Below are 16,485 nucleotides of genomic sequence, written 5' to 3' on the forward strand. Positions count from 1 at the left end.
ATAATGCTGCCTTGTAAAACTAGCTTGAGAGTCATCCCTCCTTTTGAAATTTTTAGATTGAGAAGGATAGGTGCTAGTTCTTTGGTGTATGGTAAAATTCACCTGTGAGGCCATTGGTGCAGGACTTCAGTTTGCTGGGAGATTGCTGCTTAGATTTCATTAGTTGTAATTGGTCTATTCAGATTTTCTGATTCTTCCTGATTCATTTTTGGAAGATTGTATGCTTCTAGAAATGTGTGTATTTCATTCAGGTCGTTCAATTTGTTGGCATATAGTTGTTGGTAAAATTTTCTTATAATCTTTTGTATTTCTGTGGTGTCAGTTGTTACTTTTCTTTCATTTATGATTTTATTTATTTAGACCCTCTTTGTTTTTTTCTTTATGAGCCTAGTTATCATTTCAAAGAACAAGTTCTTGGTTCCATTGACCTTTTTATTGTTTTTTTAGTCCCTATGTCATTTATTTCCACTACAGTCTTTATTATTTCCTCCCTTCTACTTACTCTAAGCTTTGTTGTTCTTTTTCCACTTCTTTAGGTGTAAAATCAGACTGTTTGAGATTTTTCTTGTTTCTTGAGGTAGGCCTGTAATGCTATGAATTTCCCCTTAGGACTGCTTTTGCTGTGTACCGTAGATTTTGGTTATTGTGCATTCATTTTCATTTGTCTCAAGGCAACTTTTGTTTTCTTCCTTGATCTCATTGTTGACCCATTCATTGTTCAGTAACATGGTATTTAGCCTCCATGAGTTTGTGTGTTTTCCAGTTTTTTTTAATTGTAATTGCTTTCTAGCTTCATACCATTGTGGTTGGAGAAGATGCTTTTATGATTTCAACCTTCTGGACATTATTAAGACTTGTTTTGTGTCCTAACATGTGGTCTATCTTAGAATATGTTTCATGTGCACTTGAAAAGAATGTATATTCTGCCACTTTGGGATGAAATACTCTGTAAATATCAATTAAATCTGTCTGGTCTAGAGTATCATTTAAGGCCACTGTTGCCTTTTTTGTCTGGAAGATCTATCCATTGATGTCAACTGGGCGGTAAAATCCCCTATTATGACTGTATTATTTTCAATGTCTCCCTTTATGTCCATCAAAATTTTCTTTATGTATTTAGGTGCTCTCATGTTGGGTGCATATGTGTTCACTAAGGTTATATACTCTTGTTGGACTGATCCCTTTAGCATTAGGTAATATCCTTCTTTGTCTCTTCTTATGGCCTTTGTTCTGAAGTCTCTTTTGTCTGATACAAGTATTGCTACCCAGATTTTGTTTGTTTGTTTGTTTCCATTTGCATGGAATATCTTTCTTCATTCCCTCACTTTCAGTCTGTGTGTATCTTTCATTCTGAGGTGGGTCTCTTGTAGACAGCTTTTATATGACTCATATTTTCTTATCCATTCAGCTACCCTATGTCTTTGATTGGAGCATTTAGTCAATGTACATTTAAGATTATTGAAAAGTACTTATTTATTGCCATTTTGTTCTTTCTACCTATGTTCCTTTCTCTGTCTTTTTCTATCTTTTTCTTCTTTAAGAAGACCCTTTGACATACTGATTTGGTGGTATTGAACTTCTTTAGCTTTTTAAAATTTTTATTTTGCTTTCAATTTTAAATGATAGCTTTGCTGGACAGAGTAGTGTTGGATGTAGGTGCTTGCTTTTCATCACTTTGAATATTTCATGCCAATCTCTTCTGGGTTGAACCTTTTCTGTTGAGAAATCAGCTTACAGCTTTAGGTAACTCTCTTTTTCTTACCATTCTTAATATTCTCACTTTATCTTTAACCTTTGCTATTTTAATTATGGTGTGTCTTGGTGTGGGCCTCTTTGGGTTCATCTTGTTTGGGGGTCTTTGTGCTCCCTGGACTTCTGTGTCTTTTTCCTTTACTAGGTTAGGAAAGTTTTCAGCCATTATTTCTTCAAATAGGTTCTCTATACCTTGCTCTCTCTCTTCTCCTAATGGTGCCCCTGTGATGCGGATGTTGCTGTACTTGATGTTGCCCCAGAGTTTCCTTAGAACTTCCTCATTTTTTAAAATTCTTTTTTCTTTTTGTTGCTCTGTTATCTTGTCCTGTAAATTGCTGATTCGACCCTCTGCTTCATCTAACTTGTTGATTCCTTTTACTACAATTTTTATATCAGATATTATGTTCTTCATTTCTGATTGGTTCTTTTTAATGGTTTCTATACCCCTTTTCATGCTTACTACCTCTTGGTTTAAGTTCTCACTGAGATCATCTATTCTTCCCCTATGGTCCTTGAGCATCATTTTAACCATTGTTTTTAACTCTGCATCTAGCTTCTTGGTTGCTTGCATTTCATTTAAATATTTTCTGGGAATTTCTCTTGTTCTTTCATTTGGGGCATCTTTGTTGACCTCCCAATTTTGTGTGCTTTTTTTGTGTTTGTCTGTATTAAGTAGATTTGCTATGACTCCCAAACTTGTTATGCTGGCTTTATGATGTAGGTATCTTGTGAGGCTCAGTGGCGCAATGTTCTAGATCACTGAAGTAGGTGCTCCAGGTATGACTCTTATATTGGTTATGTGCACCCTCCTGTTGTAGCTGAGTCTTGAGAGTTGCTGGCCCATTCATGGGTAGAGTTAACCTTCAGGCTAGCTGACTATAAGGATAGACCTCTGTCACAGTGTTGCTACACAGGGGCTGCCCCCTGGGGCAGAGTTGATCCCATCAGGGTCTGGTGCCTCATGGAATCCCCCTTTGGGTGTGCTGCTTGTGTGGCTAGTTAGGTTGACCTCTTGTGTGGTCTAAAGCCCACCACTGGTTATAGGAAATGTAGAACCCAAAGAACTTATATGCATCATCCATGGAAATGAACTATAGGGGGGGAATGTGGGAGGGAGGGGGTGGGCAGGATGGAGTGGAGTGAAGGGGGGGGAATGGGACAACTGTAATAGCGTAATCAATAAATATATTTAAAAAAATAAAGCCCACCACTGGTTGTGTTGGTTCTGGATCCACTTTGTCATAGTTCTGGTGTCAGGCACTGCATGTGACTAGCCTTGGGCTACTATCTGGAGTTACCACACAATTCACACTGTTTGTGGCTGCTCTACTGGGCCTGGGTGTGCATGAGAAGGGCCAAGATGAATACAAGAAAACACCCATATTCTGAAAAATGTTTCAGCACACATTCTGGGATAGAAAAACCTGGGTTTGCATCTTAGTTTTTCCATTTATTGCATGATACAGGGCAAAGTTATTATCCTTCTAGGAGATTATTATTATAGTACTTATTTCACAGAATTGTGAGGGTTCTGTGCCATAATCCATATAAAGAGCTTAGTACCGTGACTACTACAAAATCGATCAATAAATCTTACCTTTATATTCAATGTTCTTAAGATCCTGGTCCTCTCTAGAATGATCTGCTCCAGATGTCATAACCAAATACCAGAGATTGGGTGGCTAGTTTTCTTGCAGTTCTGGAGGCTGCACGTATAAGGCCATTGTGCCATCAGGGTTGGTTAATGGTGAAGCCTCTCTTACTGCCTTATAGACAGCCATATCCGTGTCGTGTCCTCAAATGGCCGTTAAGTTTGTTTTCATGTGGAGTGAGAGAGAGAGAGATCTCTGGTGTCTCTTCTTCTTCTTCTTAGGACACTAGTTCTATTAAATTAGGGACACATATCTATGACTTCATTTAACCATAGTTACCACTTTTAAGACCTTATCTCCAAATACAGTCACATTGGAGGTTAGGGCTTTAACATATGGATCCAAGGGGGACACAGTTCAGTTTATGGCACCCTCCTTAATGTGACATTCCCAACTCATGTCTCTCTAGTGAGACAAATGCCATGTTCTGCCACAGTAATACTTCATGACTAAAATCCCATCTTCCCTTTCATTTCTAGTCAAAGAAGAAGTTCCAGTTCGAACTTCTCTGAAGATTTCTCTAGTACAAATGAAGAAACAACTCATTTTTCATCTTTGCTACCATGGTATTTCCTTCAAACCATTAATATAGTTAAAGTAGGAATAGTATTTATCAATGTACATATTTCTTTTACATACAGTTTTCTCTGTTGAATCCCATAACCACTATATGTAATTATTATTAATAAGCTTATTTTATTAATTTGGCAAGTGAGCCTCAAAGAGGGTATTTAAGGGTATTTATTCAATCAAAATTGAGAACACTAAAATTGTGCTTGTTTGTAGATGATGGTACCATTCACTGATTATAAAGCATTGAAGGACGAGCATGTTTTATGGGAAAACATGTTTGATTTGACACATACTGAGTTTGCGGTGCATGACACATCCAAGTGTGCAGATGTTATAATATAGCCAGTCTTAGATTGATGTACAAGTTGAGCTTGGATCTTCTCATTTTATAATATTAGCACAAGTAGGTGATAGGTGGCAAATAACCTCTTTTATTCTAGGAGTTAAGAATAGTGCTAAATTATTTCTTTATATACTTGCTCAACATTCTTCTTCTTCCCACTCTCTCCATGTATTTTAACTTTCACACAGCTAATTTGTAATATCATAGAACTGGACAGGATCTGAAGTGAATAGGATTTTAAGAGATTATCTAAATTAGTTTCCTTCATTTATAGATGAAGAAAGCACAGTATAGCTAGTTAAGTGACTCATCCAAGGTCATAGTTAGTACCCAAATAAGAACTAACATTCATATTTTCTAATTCCAATTGAAAGTCTATTCCATTATACCAGTAATTCCCGAACAATATTCTGCAGAACAAACTTTGTGAGAAGCTCAATGAGTGAAATAATTCAAATGTAACTCTTTTTAAATATATTTATTGATTATGCTATTACAGTTGTCCCATTCCCCCCCCACTCCACTCCATCCTGCCCACCCCCCTCCCTCCCACATCCCCCCCCCATAGTTCATGTCCATGGGTCATACTTATAAGTTCTTTGGCTTCTACATTTCCTACACTATTTTTACCCTCCCCCTGTCTACTTTCCACCTATCATCTATGCTACTTATTCTCTGTACCTTTACCCCCCTCTCCCCCTCCCACTCCCTTATTGAACAACCCTCATGTTCTAGTTGTTTGCCTAGTTTGCTCTTGTTTTTGTTTTATGTGTGGTTGTTAATAACTGTGAGTTTGCTGTCATTTTTACTGTTCCTATTTTTGATCTTCTTTTTCTTAGGTAACTCCCTTTAACATTTCATATAATAAGGGCTTGGTGATGATGAGCTTCTTTAACTTGACCTTATCTGAGAAGCACTTTATCTTCCCTTCCATTCTAAGTGATAGCTTTGCTGGATACAGTAATCTTGGATGTAGGTCCTTGCGTTTAATCTTGGGTAATGTAATTATGATGTGCCTTGTTGTGTTCCTCCTTGGGTCCAGCTTCTTTGGGACTCTCTGAGCTTCCTGGACTTCCCGGAAGTCTATTTCCTTTGCCAGATCGGGGAAGTTCTCCTTCATTATTTGTTCAAATAAGTTTTCAATTTTTTGTTCTTCCTCTTCTCCTTCTGGCACCCCTATAATTCGGATGTTGGAACATTTCAAGGTGTCCTGGAGGTTCCTAAGCCTCTCCTCATTTTTCCAAGTTCTTGTTTCTTCATTCTTTTCTGGTTGGATGTTTGTTTCTTCCTTCTGGTCCACACCATTGAGTCCCAGTTTCCTTCTCATCACTATTGGTTCCCTATACATTTTCCTTTGTTTCTCTTAGCATAGGCTTCATTTTTTCATCTGTTTTTCGAACAGATTCAACCAAGTCTGTGAGCATCTTGATAACCAGTGTTTTGAACTGTGCATCCGATAGGTTGGCTATCTCTTCGTCGCTTAGTTGTATTTTTTCTGGAGCTTTGAAGTGTTCTGTCATTTGGGCCATTTTTTTTTTGTTAGTCTTGGCGCGTCTGTTACTTTAAGGGGCGGAGCCTTAGGTGTTCCCTGGGGCGGGGTAACGCTGGTTGCTGTGCTGTGACGCTGTACGTGGGGGAGGGGCCGAGTGGGAGCAATGGCGCCCGCCTCACTCTCCTCCGGATTTCAATCTTTCACTCTGATACCCACAATCAAACTGGGCCCCTCTGGTGCTGGTTCCCGAGTAAGTGGGCCTGTGCACACTCTAGGCCCCTGTGGGTCTCTCCAACAACCTCTCCCGTGAGGCTGGGAGTCTCTCCTGTTGCTGCCCCAACGCCCGCCCACGGGCGTTTTCAATCAGAGGTTTGAGGCTTTATACCCGCGCCCCCCCCCCCCCCCCCCCCCCCCCCCCGGGGCTGGAGCCCTGGGTTGCGTGGTCTGCTTGTTCCTCCGGTTTATCTGTGGGCGAATGTGGTGCAGTGGGGTGCTACCCGCTGCTCTGCCTGCCCCGCTCTCCGCCACTCTGAGTCCGGCCCTCTGGGTTTATCTGTGCAAATGTGGGGCTGCAGGGTCTGCTAGTGCTCGGACTGCCTGCGCCATTTGTCCCACACTCCGCCAGTCTCAGTCCTGCCACAGCCACTCGAGTCCTCTCCACCCCGGTGCCCGTCTCCGCCCCTCCTACCAGTCTGGATGAATGTTTATTTTCTATTTCCTTGGTGTCGGTCCCCCTCGCTGTTCGATTATCTGTCAGTTCTGGTTGTGCGAGGAGGCGCAGTGTGTCTACCTACGCCGCCATCTTGGTTCTCCTCAAATGTAACTTTTAACAGTGAATACAATCCCTTCTCTTGGAGAGTTACAGTGAACAACTTGTTTAACTTTACTTAAATCAGCATTTAATGATTTAATCCCTTTTCCACCGTGTGGATATGGTTCAGGCACTGTGAAAAATTCCTTTTAACTACAGAAAAGGTTGCTGAAGTCAGAAATAAAGTATAACACTAATAGGAAATGCTTTGGGAAATGATGCACTATGCCATACTTATGCCAATGCTGGGCTTAAAGGGAACTTGGTATGCTTAGTAGAAAAATTATCCGGCTGCGATAAGGTGAGGATGGTGCAAAGGGAAGAGTTTTGTTTCTCTGACAGATTCGTGTTGTTCTTGGAAGACTTAGAACATATAAATTAAATAATTTTTATTAATAACTGAGTATGAAATTGTCTTATTAACCTGCCTAGAATTTGTTAGTTTTATTGTAGGGTGGATTTTTTTTTTTTAAAGATTTGATTTCTCCTTGATAAGTGGTAGTGCAAATACACTAAATTAGCAGTTGAGGGCTTCCAGTTGGAGAATTGTTTTTCTCATGGTAATTTATAGGACACAGGTAATGAGGCTGTTGTGCTTTTATTTGTCACAGAAATTTTGGGAAAAACAGAAAAATAATTATGCACAGAGTTAGAGTTTGATAATGAGGAATTAATTTTGTTACTGTAACGTACTAAAGATGGCTATAGAGAGTTAATCTGATGGAAATCTTAGCCCAGTTTTACGAAAGTGCCCTGATTTGAATTAGAAAGAGAAGTATTACTAATAAAACTTCTTATAAACTTTAAGTTTCTGGTATTTTAGGACTAAAGATCATTCATGCAACCTATGTACATCTTGACATTACATATCAGTTTAATCAAAACTATAGATTGTCCTAAAGGGAAAGAGTGCAAAATATAAAGCAATACAAATACTTGAAAGAAAATTTACATAATTTTAAGCCATTGTCATAAAAGAGAATAGATTCCACAAACTTCACTGCTTCCAGTATGCATTATTTTGACATATAATAACTACTAAGAAAAATTTAAATAAATATTAATTTGCATTTCTATTGTAGTCTAAGCAAGACTATTATTTTATAATTTAATTATAAAATTTATAATTAAATGTTATAACTAATGAGTCATTGAGCAATATAAATAATTTAACAATAATCAAATATTCCTTCTTGAAAATCAGGTTAATTAAAAAATTTTAAACATTGAAAATAAAGGCTATAACCTAAAGGTGGAACGGACATATATATCAATATCCACCCAAAAGTTTGTCAGCTTCACTACAGCTGGACACTAAGAAAAATCACGGCTCAAGAAATCCTCCATTTTAAAAGTACATTTTGAAAGGATAGCTTTTTCTCCAAATCTATAGTTAATCACATCTGTAACGACTGTATGTATATTAGTAAAATGAATATGATGCAGGATTATATATACTATACCATTGATATATCCTGTAACACAGGAGCTCCAAACCGGGTAGCTGCTTAAGCGTTGGTGGTATTCTGAAAAACCACCCGGAGGACTGGCAGAGGTGGACCTGCCATTCATTACTCACAGTACAGGGGAGTGCACTGGTGGCCGTGGGTTGGTGTGAGAGAGGCTGCACTTCCCTGAGTCAGAGACTCGTTTTAAGGAGTCCCAGACAAAGGAGGCACATGCCCTATGCTTGACTCTAAACTGTATTACCTCAGTGTGTACAAGCAGAAAAAAAAATCAAGCAATCATAGGACAAGGCGATGCTCCCAAAACAATACAAAATCCTTCTGGCCGGGAGCCCATCTGACCAGCCCTCAGTCATGGGGGAGGGAAGGGTCACCATGTATCGACCCCACATTTCCATATATTAATGGAAAGAAAAATGTTGCAAACCTCTACATTCTGAATTTAGAAGTTTACCACTTTTAGGCTCTATGAACAGAGACCCTTCTATATCTTTCAGGAAGGGAAATAATTATGTAAGTTGTAGACTACCATGCAAGTGATATTTAACTGGACTAGTCAATACTATATCCCCAGATTCCTTGTTCACCAGAAGATAGTGAATTATTATGTTCCAGTAAAGACAAGTGTCATTCTTTCAACTAATACTTATTGAAACTCAGTAATGTTCAAGGCTGCACACTCAGTACTATGAGTAAGACAGGTCATTGGCCTTCTTAAATTTATATCATAGAGAAGAGTAAATAATTCTTTGCAAATGTAAGAATGACAATAATTGTCATAAGGAAGTTCCAGACAAGGTAGACACTATCAAATTTTAGAAGCCAAAGTTTTTATTTTAGATTGCAATGACGGAAGAAAGCTTTACTACATAGTGGAATTTATATTAAGTCAAAGAATGGTAAGATTGGTGTGTAAAAAATAGGGTAAAGGAAATAAAAATTAGGAGTAAGACTATGATATGATTTGGGCATTTCTTAACTGTGAACTGTGATTTTGAACTGTGAACAATTCTTTTTAACTAAAGCAAGGGTTGCTGAAGTCAGAAATAAAGTATAAATTAGCAAAACCCTCTTATTTATAACCTGGAAGGAACCTGACAGATTTTGTCTTTTTTAAAAAATTCAGAGCTTAGAGAATATTAGATCTCTTCTTTTTAAGAAGCACAAATAGAAGTTTTCACACACACTAAATTTATCTGATTGACAATGGTTAAAACCCTGACTTTAGGTCAGGTGTTGCCTATAAGCCCTACAGTCTCAAAAGGTAGAGATGAAAATGCTCTACCATTTACAAACAGGCTGCTTTGAAGTTGTTTTTCTACAAATAGCTTTGTCATTCTGCATTACCCTTGGTAGAGACATTTCTAACGTACATTATGCTGCATTCGGTTATGCCTTTAATAGTTGGTTCAACTTTGTATAATCTGAGGCACAGAGGCTGAAAGCCTTCAAATTCATGGGGAGGGGGGGCGGCTTCAAACACATGCATGTTTCTTCACTGAGACTCAACCACCGTCTTACAGTTGCAGTTCAGCATAATTAACATTACAAAATTTAAGGAATAGGCTATGTTCTAGGCCCTTGGGCTTGGGCCTCCTAGCCCCAGCTAAGATCACAGCAGTTCGCTGAGGGAGGAAGTGTTCCAGGATTTCAGAAACATGGCAGCGCCGTCGGCTGTGGCGTACCTGCTAATACAAACAAAAAGCTTCCACTCCACCAACTGGCCGGGGATTGAGCTCAGAAAGACCAGTATTCTCTACAGCGGTCCGCAACTCTTTCCACGCCCCACTTCCGCTTCCGGGAGGTGACTCGGAGCCCTCCGGGTGTGGGGGAGGTAGCGAAAGAGGAGCCGGAAGTGGCCCGGGCACTTCCGGTAGGGGAAACTTAGCTGCTGCTCTAAGAGGTCTTGACAGGCTAGGTCTCTGCGTGTAGCTCTCTCTCTTTCGTCTTCCTCACGTCTAAACTTCCAACTGCTTTGCCGCTGCTGTCCCACAACTCCTGTCTCCGGAGTCGCTCCTTCCCCATGTTTCGGGGCAGGAGTTCTGAAAGCAAAGATCCGCTGGCCGGTACCCCATCATGTCCGAACTGACCAAAGAGCTGGTGGAGCTGGTGTGGGGCACCAAGAGCAGTCCCGGCCTCTCTGACACCATCTTCTGCCGCTGGACGCAAGGTACCCTGGCTGGGCTCTCACTTCCAGCGCCGCTTCCTTTGCTCTGTGAGAGTCTGGCTGTGACGCCTCTCGCGCCAGCCAGCCCCCTCGCGTGCCCCGCACTCTGTCCCAATTCCCCTGCCCTGCCCGGAAACTGGAAGTTTCTAGAAACGCCCTGCCTGCCTTGGAGGGAGAGGTTGAGTAGGAAAATGGTTACAGCTGTCCATTAAAGACCCGCAGCGCCTCAGCCGCTCCCTGGACTGCCCTTCCGCTGGAGAAGAAACGGGTGGTTTTGAGCTGCAGTGGCTCTGATGGGGTGCCTTGTGCTCGAGTGTCAATTTCTCAAGCAGCGATGTGGCTGCCTGAAAACAAGGCTTTATGTTGTTGGCGTTTGGTCTGATTTTGAAGGAAGGAACGTCCACAGTAAAAAAGTCAAAGTGGCTTTAAAGTCAATATACCAGAAAGCAATTTTGTTATTTTTGTTTTAATTATGTGGTTAGTCATGGTACTGTGTGCATAAATACAGCGTTGCTTGCTACAAAGTGTTCTCTTAAATCAAAGGGTCTCTGGGTTAGCGTTGGTTTAGTATCTGTTACAGTTAAAAAGAAAATGAATCATAGCACTTCCTGTGCCAGTCTATTACCCAGATAGGATTTTGAGTTACATAAGAAGTTTTATTGATACTATGAATAATAATTAAATGAAGTTACCATTTATTAAATTAATGCACTGTGCCAAGCCCTGCGCTGGGCACTTTATACCTAATTCTTAAGTTTTAATATGAAAACACAACAGATACATTACTTAAGGTGACTTAACAAAGACCGGTGAAGTTAAGTGAGATTAAGAGTATAGCCTTTGGAGTTAGTAATGTATGTTTGTATGTAAAACAGGCCAATAAGTAATAGCCATTTATTACTACTATCATTAAAACATTTATTTAGAGAATACCTTTTGTTAAAGGATTTGGAGGAATTTTAACAATAAATCTATCCCCATTTCATAATGTGTATTTTGTAACAGAAATTCAGGGTTGTAGGTATGCCTTTCCTCCCTCCCAGATACTTGTCTTTCAATAGCTGGTAAAGTTAGAATCATAGTGTATTAGAGTCAGGTTATTTAGTCTATCACTCTTATTTTGCAGGCGAGTCAGGAAAGGGTAAATGACCAGGCCAAAGTTGCATCCAAATTGATAGAATGGGGAGTGAATTACGTGTAATTAGTTTGGCTCTTTTTTCTCATTTAATGATGTCACTTAACTAATATTGTCTAAAATCTTGGACACCCACATTGCAGATTTTATTTTAAAACTTATCTTCCACTTTGACTTATTTATCCTAGTAGTAAAGTAGGGGAAGGATTTACTTCCCCTGTAACTAGTCCACATTAATTAAGCTTTTACAGTGTAGAATAAGATACCATTCAGCCTCATTTGCATTTTAATACTGTGATGCAGATTCAAGGGGAACTCAGGCAGTTCTAGTAAAGGTTGAGGGCCCACTTTGGAATAGGCACACTTGAACTTAAGCCTCAGATTTCTTCTCTGCAGATAATAGTAGTGTCAACCTTATAGGGTCGTTGTGAGGGTTAAAGACATGTAAATACACTTACGCACTTAGCACAATATCTGAATAAACACTCAAAATGGTAGCTTAATTTGAAAAGTGTTTGGTTGCAGAATAAGCCGAAGATCCCTCTCTGCCAGTGGCCTGACAGTTACAAGAAATTATTATTTATTTTATAGGTAATCATTATTTAAAATAGAACTTCATAATGACATTATAATGCTCTGCCACCTTCTAGTCATACAGAAGTTCCTTAACAAGTTTCATTCAATCAATGATTTTAAAATAAATTATTTATTTTTCAGAGAGTGCAGTTAGACTGTGTCTATGTAATTCTTCAAGGTCTTACATTGACCAAGGTTTTTTAAAGCAACCAAATGGTGTGTTTAAGTTTGCACCTCTGAATCAGAAGGATATTGTTATTGGTTTTGCTATATTTACCATTGTATTCATTTATTCATTTGTAGAGACAAAAACCATTGCTAAAGGTTGCTGTGGCAGTCACTTGGGATTATGGGACTAGGTATAAGAAACACTGCATTCAAAATGTGCCTTTAACTTTGTCTTTATTTCATAGTTTAACTGTACTTTGAATTGGCAACAGTAATGTCATTGGTCTTTTGGAAGCAAATATAGGCATAAGTAGTTTGGGGCAAATATTTGAGGCAAATATTTATACAATTGGTAGGAGAGTTGTCCAGCAACCTAAGGGTTGTGGGTCCCCTGGTCTGAGCACATAAGACCCCCATTCCGGGTGTGAATGGGAGGCAATCAATGTTTCTCTCTCTCCCTTCCTCTCTCTCTAAAAGCAATGAAATAAAAATGTCCTCAGGTGAGGATAAAAATTTTTTTCTAGGGATATTCCATCTATGAAACTATATCGATTTGTTATATTAAAGTCTTTTGATATGTGAAAACAATAAGCTGCAGGAGTTTGGGTTTTTTGCTTTGTTTTGTTTTAATTGTTTAGCATTTTTCGATAATATGTTAACCAATAAGCCTCAAGAGTGACACATAGTTGTTTTTTGAATTTGTTGTTTTTAAAATTCATTTGGCAGTTTTAGATAATTCTCTTCTGCAAATCCTAGGTTTTTGTGTGCATAGGGGGGTTGCCAGTTTTTATTTTAAAGCCAATAAGTCACATTAATTTAAAGGTTTAAAGTTGTTTTTTAATTTGGAAATTTATTCTGTACTCCTGCCTGCTTTCCTCTTACTCAGTTGGAAGAAAAGCATGTATTTTCTACCTCCTTATTTATAAGCACCATTTATTCTCCCTTTCTTTTCCCCCACAACAGTGTTCCAGGCCTCTGTAGCTTAGACTCAGTACAATGGGAAAGAAGGCGAATAACATGATATAGCATAAATTAATACATAACAGTTAGAAGGTAAATAATTTGGGAGTTATGGGATGGGGTAGCTGGATAGGCCTAATTTGAAGATGAGATTTGAGTAAACACTGGAAATACTGTATTTTTCGGACTATGTGACACACCGGACCATAAGATACACCTAGGTTTTAGAGGAAGAAAATAGGGAAAAAAATTTTCAAGCAAAAAAATGTGGTCCTGCTCCTGCCTCCTGTCACCCCGCTCCACCGTGGCACCCCCCCCCCAAGCCAGGTAAGCTGCATTCAGACTATAAGACTCGCCCCCATTTTCCTCCCAAATTTGGGGGGAAAGTGTGTCTTATAGTCTGAAAAATATGGTAACTGAGTTAGTCATGCAGATAACTGAAAAAAGAAAGTTCCAGGCAGAGAGAATGACCATTATAAAAGACTTAATGCAGAATATTCCTGGCTTTTTATTCAAGCAACAGGACAGAGGTTAGTTTGGCTGGAGAGGGGATGAGGGAATGAGAGAGTAATAAAAGATGTGTCAAGAAAGAATATGGCCTAAATTATTTGATTGGCCAAAAAGTCCATTTAGTTTTTTTTGTAACATAAAGGACACATTTTTTATATTCACCAGTAACTTTATTGATTTGGCTATTTTGAGTATGTTGGTTGTGTCCCGCTCTTGGCTCTAGTGGGTAGAGGCCAGGGGTGCTCCTAAACATCTTCCAATGCATAAGACAGTCCCACAGCAAGGAATTATTTGGCCAAAATGCTGATAGTACCAAGAAACTTCACAAACCACTTTTGACACGTTTGATCAGTCACAGCACCTTCTGAGGAGTTAATACCTTAGTTGAGTTGTTAAGACTGTGAAGAATTCAGCTATATGAAGAGAGAAAGAGCATTTCATGCAGAGGGGACAGCAACATCCAGATGTCGGGTAAAGACTTGGGGTGTTCCAAGGGCTTGATGTCGCTGTAGATGATGAAGGTGAGAGTAAACTGAGGAAAGATAGGTGTGATAGATCATACATTGTCTCTAGGTTATAGAACGGAGCTGGAGTTTATTCTAATTGCAGTGAGAAACCATTGAAATGTTTTAAGCAGGCTGTGACAAAATCACAATTGCATTTCTAAAATATCTCACTGGTAACTATGGTGAAACCTTGTTGGCAGCTTGGGGGTCTGGAATGGAGAGATCTGGTTGGAAATTCTTAAAGAGTATTGTAGGTGAGAGATGACAATGGTTCGAACTCATTGGTAGACTAGAGATGGGATAGAAATAGACACAAATTTTGTTTTGGGGCCTTGAACCAAGAGGACCTTATCTTAAGGTGAAGCCTAAAAGATGTCGGGGTTTTTCAGAGACAGGATTAGCATGTGTTTCAGGCTGAGGCAACGTATTCAAAGGGTAAGAAATCAGAGAAACAAATGGATACTTGAGGACCTGAAAGGAGCTCAGGGTGTTTGGAGTCTGAAGAGGGAGAGTGACAAAGGATGAGGTAGGAAATACACTCAGAAGCCAGATCCTACAGGACCAGGTTAAAGCATTTAGAGTCTGTCTATGACTGGGCTAAATAAGATGAGCTACCCAGGGAGAATGTGTAGAATAGAAGGGGGAGTGGGGACTGGGAGGATGGGGCATATGGGGGAGTGAAATAGGGACATCTGCAGTAGTGTCAACAATAAAAATAAAGAACATAGATTCCAAAGCCAACCCCTAAGGAATATAAGCATTTAAAAGGAGTTGATTAAGGAGACTAAGAAGAAACAGAAAAAAGCAAATTTGGAGCAAGAGGGACCAATAAAGCCAACGGACAAAGGTTTTAAAGAAGTCAGTGGTGAGCACTTCAGATGATTCTCTGGGAGATTAATAAAGAAAAGATTTGAAGGAATAATTTTTATTGGTCATTGATGAAGTTTGTGAGAATGATTTTGGTGTAGCCACAGGTTGAAAGCCAGATTATTGTGGGTTAAGTAAATTGTGAGGTAAGGAAATTTAGACAGTGCATATAGACATCTAGGTGGGCTTTGAGAGTGAGTAGTTGGAGTTTTTGGTGGAATGTTTTTTTATGGTCAAATGATTTTTTAATTAAAACTTTACTTTTTTAGAGTAGTTTTAGGTTCACAGCAAAATTATGGGAAAGGTATGGGGATTTTCCATATGCCTCCTGCTCCCACAATAGAATGCATAGCCTTCCCTGTATGAATATCCTCCACGAGAGTGGTAGGTACATTTGTTATAATCAATGAACCTATATTAATACATCATTATCACCCAAAGCCCATACTTTGCATTAGGGCCTACTCTTGGTGTTGTACATGCTGTGGGTCTCGACAATTGTATAATAACGTGCATCCATCATTGTGTATCATAGTATTTTCACTGCGTTCAAAATCCTCTGTGCTCCACCTAGTTATCCCTCATCTCTCCCCTCTTCTGCTATGCCATGGTAACCACAGATCTTTTACTGTCTCTGTAAATTTTGCCTTTTTTAGAATGTCATATTGTTGGAATCATCCCATGTTTGTTGCTTTTTCACTTTGGTTTCTTTTACTTAATAATAAGCATTTAAGTTTCCTCCATGTCTTTTCATGGCTTGCAAGCTCATTTCTTTTTATCACTGAATAATATCCTATTTGGATGTACCACAATTTATCCATTCGCCTACTGAAAGATGGCTGCTTCCCTGTTTTGGCAAGTAGGAGTAGAGTTACTCCGAACATTGTTTGCAGGGTTTTGTTGTGGACATAAATTTTCAACTCCTTTGGGAAAATACCAATGAGCTTTTGGTGGAATCTTAAGGTGTTTTGTTCTTAAATATGTAAAATACATGTTTAAATGCTGTTTAAAAGAGATGGAAGGTGAAGAGAAAGGACGTGGGTTGGGATAGGATCTTCTACATGTCATGGCACCCATAAACTAATTACTAAAATTCTGCCACACCAAAAAATATATTGTTGCCAATCTAACAAAAAATAGGTATAATTTTGATTGATTTACAAAAACAATGATAATAGTAATTATCTACCCTTTTTGCTCTAAAGTGACTTTTTAAAAAATAAGGTGCCTATACTTGTATATAAGGATTTCTGGTACCAAGAGTTAACCAATCAGATGCAACCTTATTATGTAACGTGACTGAAAGATGCAGCTCTATTATATGACCTACATATTTATGGTTGAAGACAGGGCATTCACACTGGATCACTATTGTTGTGTTGGCTCTTGTCATTTTTTAAATTTGACAGTCTAAAGCACAGGTGGCAAACACAAGTCCTGTGGGCCAAATCCGGCCCTCCACCTTGTTTCTACCCGGTGGCAGTGCTGTGCTCTTGCTTAACTGTTA

General features: G+C 39.1%; 1 protein-coding gene and 1 pseudogene across 1 annotated transcript in view; one reads left to right on the forward strand and one right to left on the reverse strand.

Annotated features, from left to right (window-relative positions):
- The window catches only part of LOC112320972 (pre-mRNA-splicing factor 18-like), a 35,408-nt pseudogene extending 25,294 nt beyond the window's left edge, over window positions 1–10,114 (reverse strand).
- MINDY3 (MINDY lysine 48 deubiquitinase 3) overlaps window positions 9,780–16,485 on the forward strand; it is a 102,657-nt gene continuing 95,951 nt past the window's right edge. The window contains exon 1 of the mRNA XM_053922217.2: window positions 9,780–10,259. Within this exon, the coding sequence (XP_053778192.1) occupies window positions 10,166–10,259 (94 nt within the window). The 5' untranslated portion in view covers window positions 9,780–10,165. The remainder of the gene's footprint in view (window positions 10,260–16,485) is intronic.

The sequence above is a fragment of the Desmodus rotundus genome, chromosome 4, assembly GCF_022682495.2.
Source record: "Desmodus rotundus isolate HL8 chromosome 4, HLdesRot8A.1, whole genome shotgun sequence".
Lineage (NCBI taxonomy): Eukaryota > Metazoa > Chordata > Mammalia > Chiroptera > Phyllostomidae > Desmodus > Desmodus rotundus.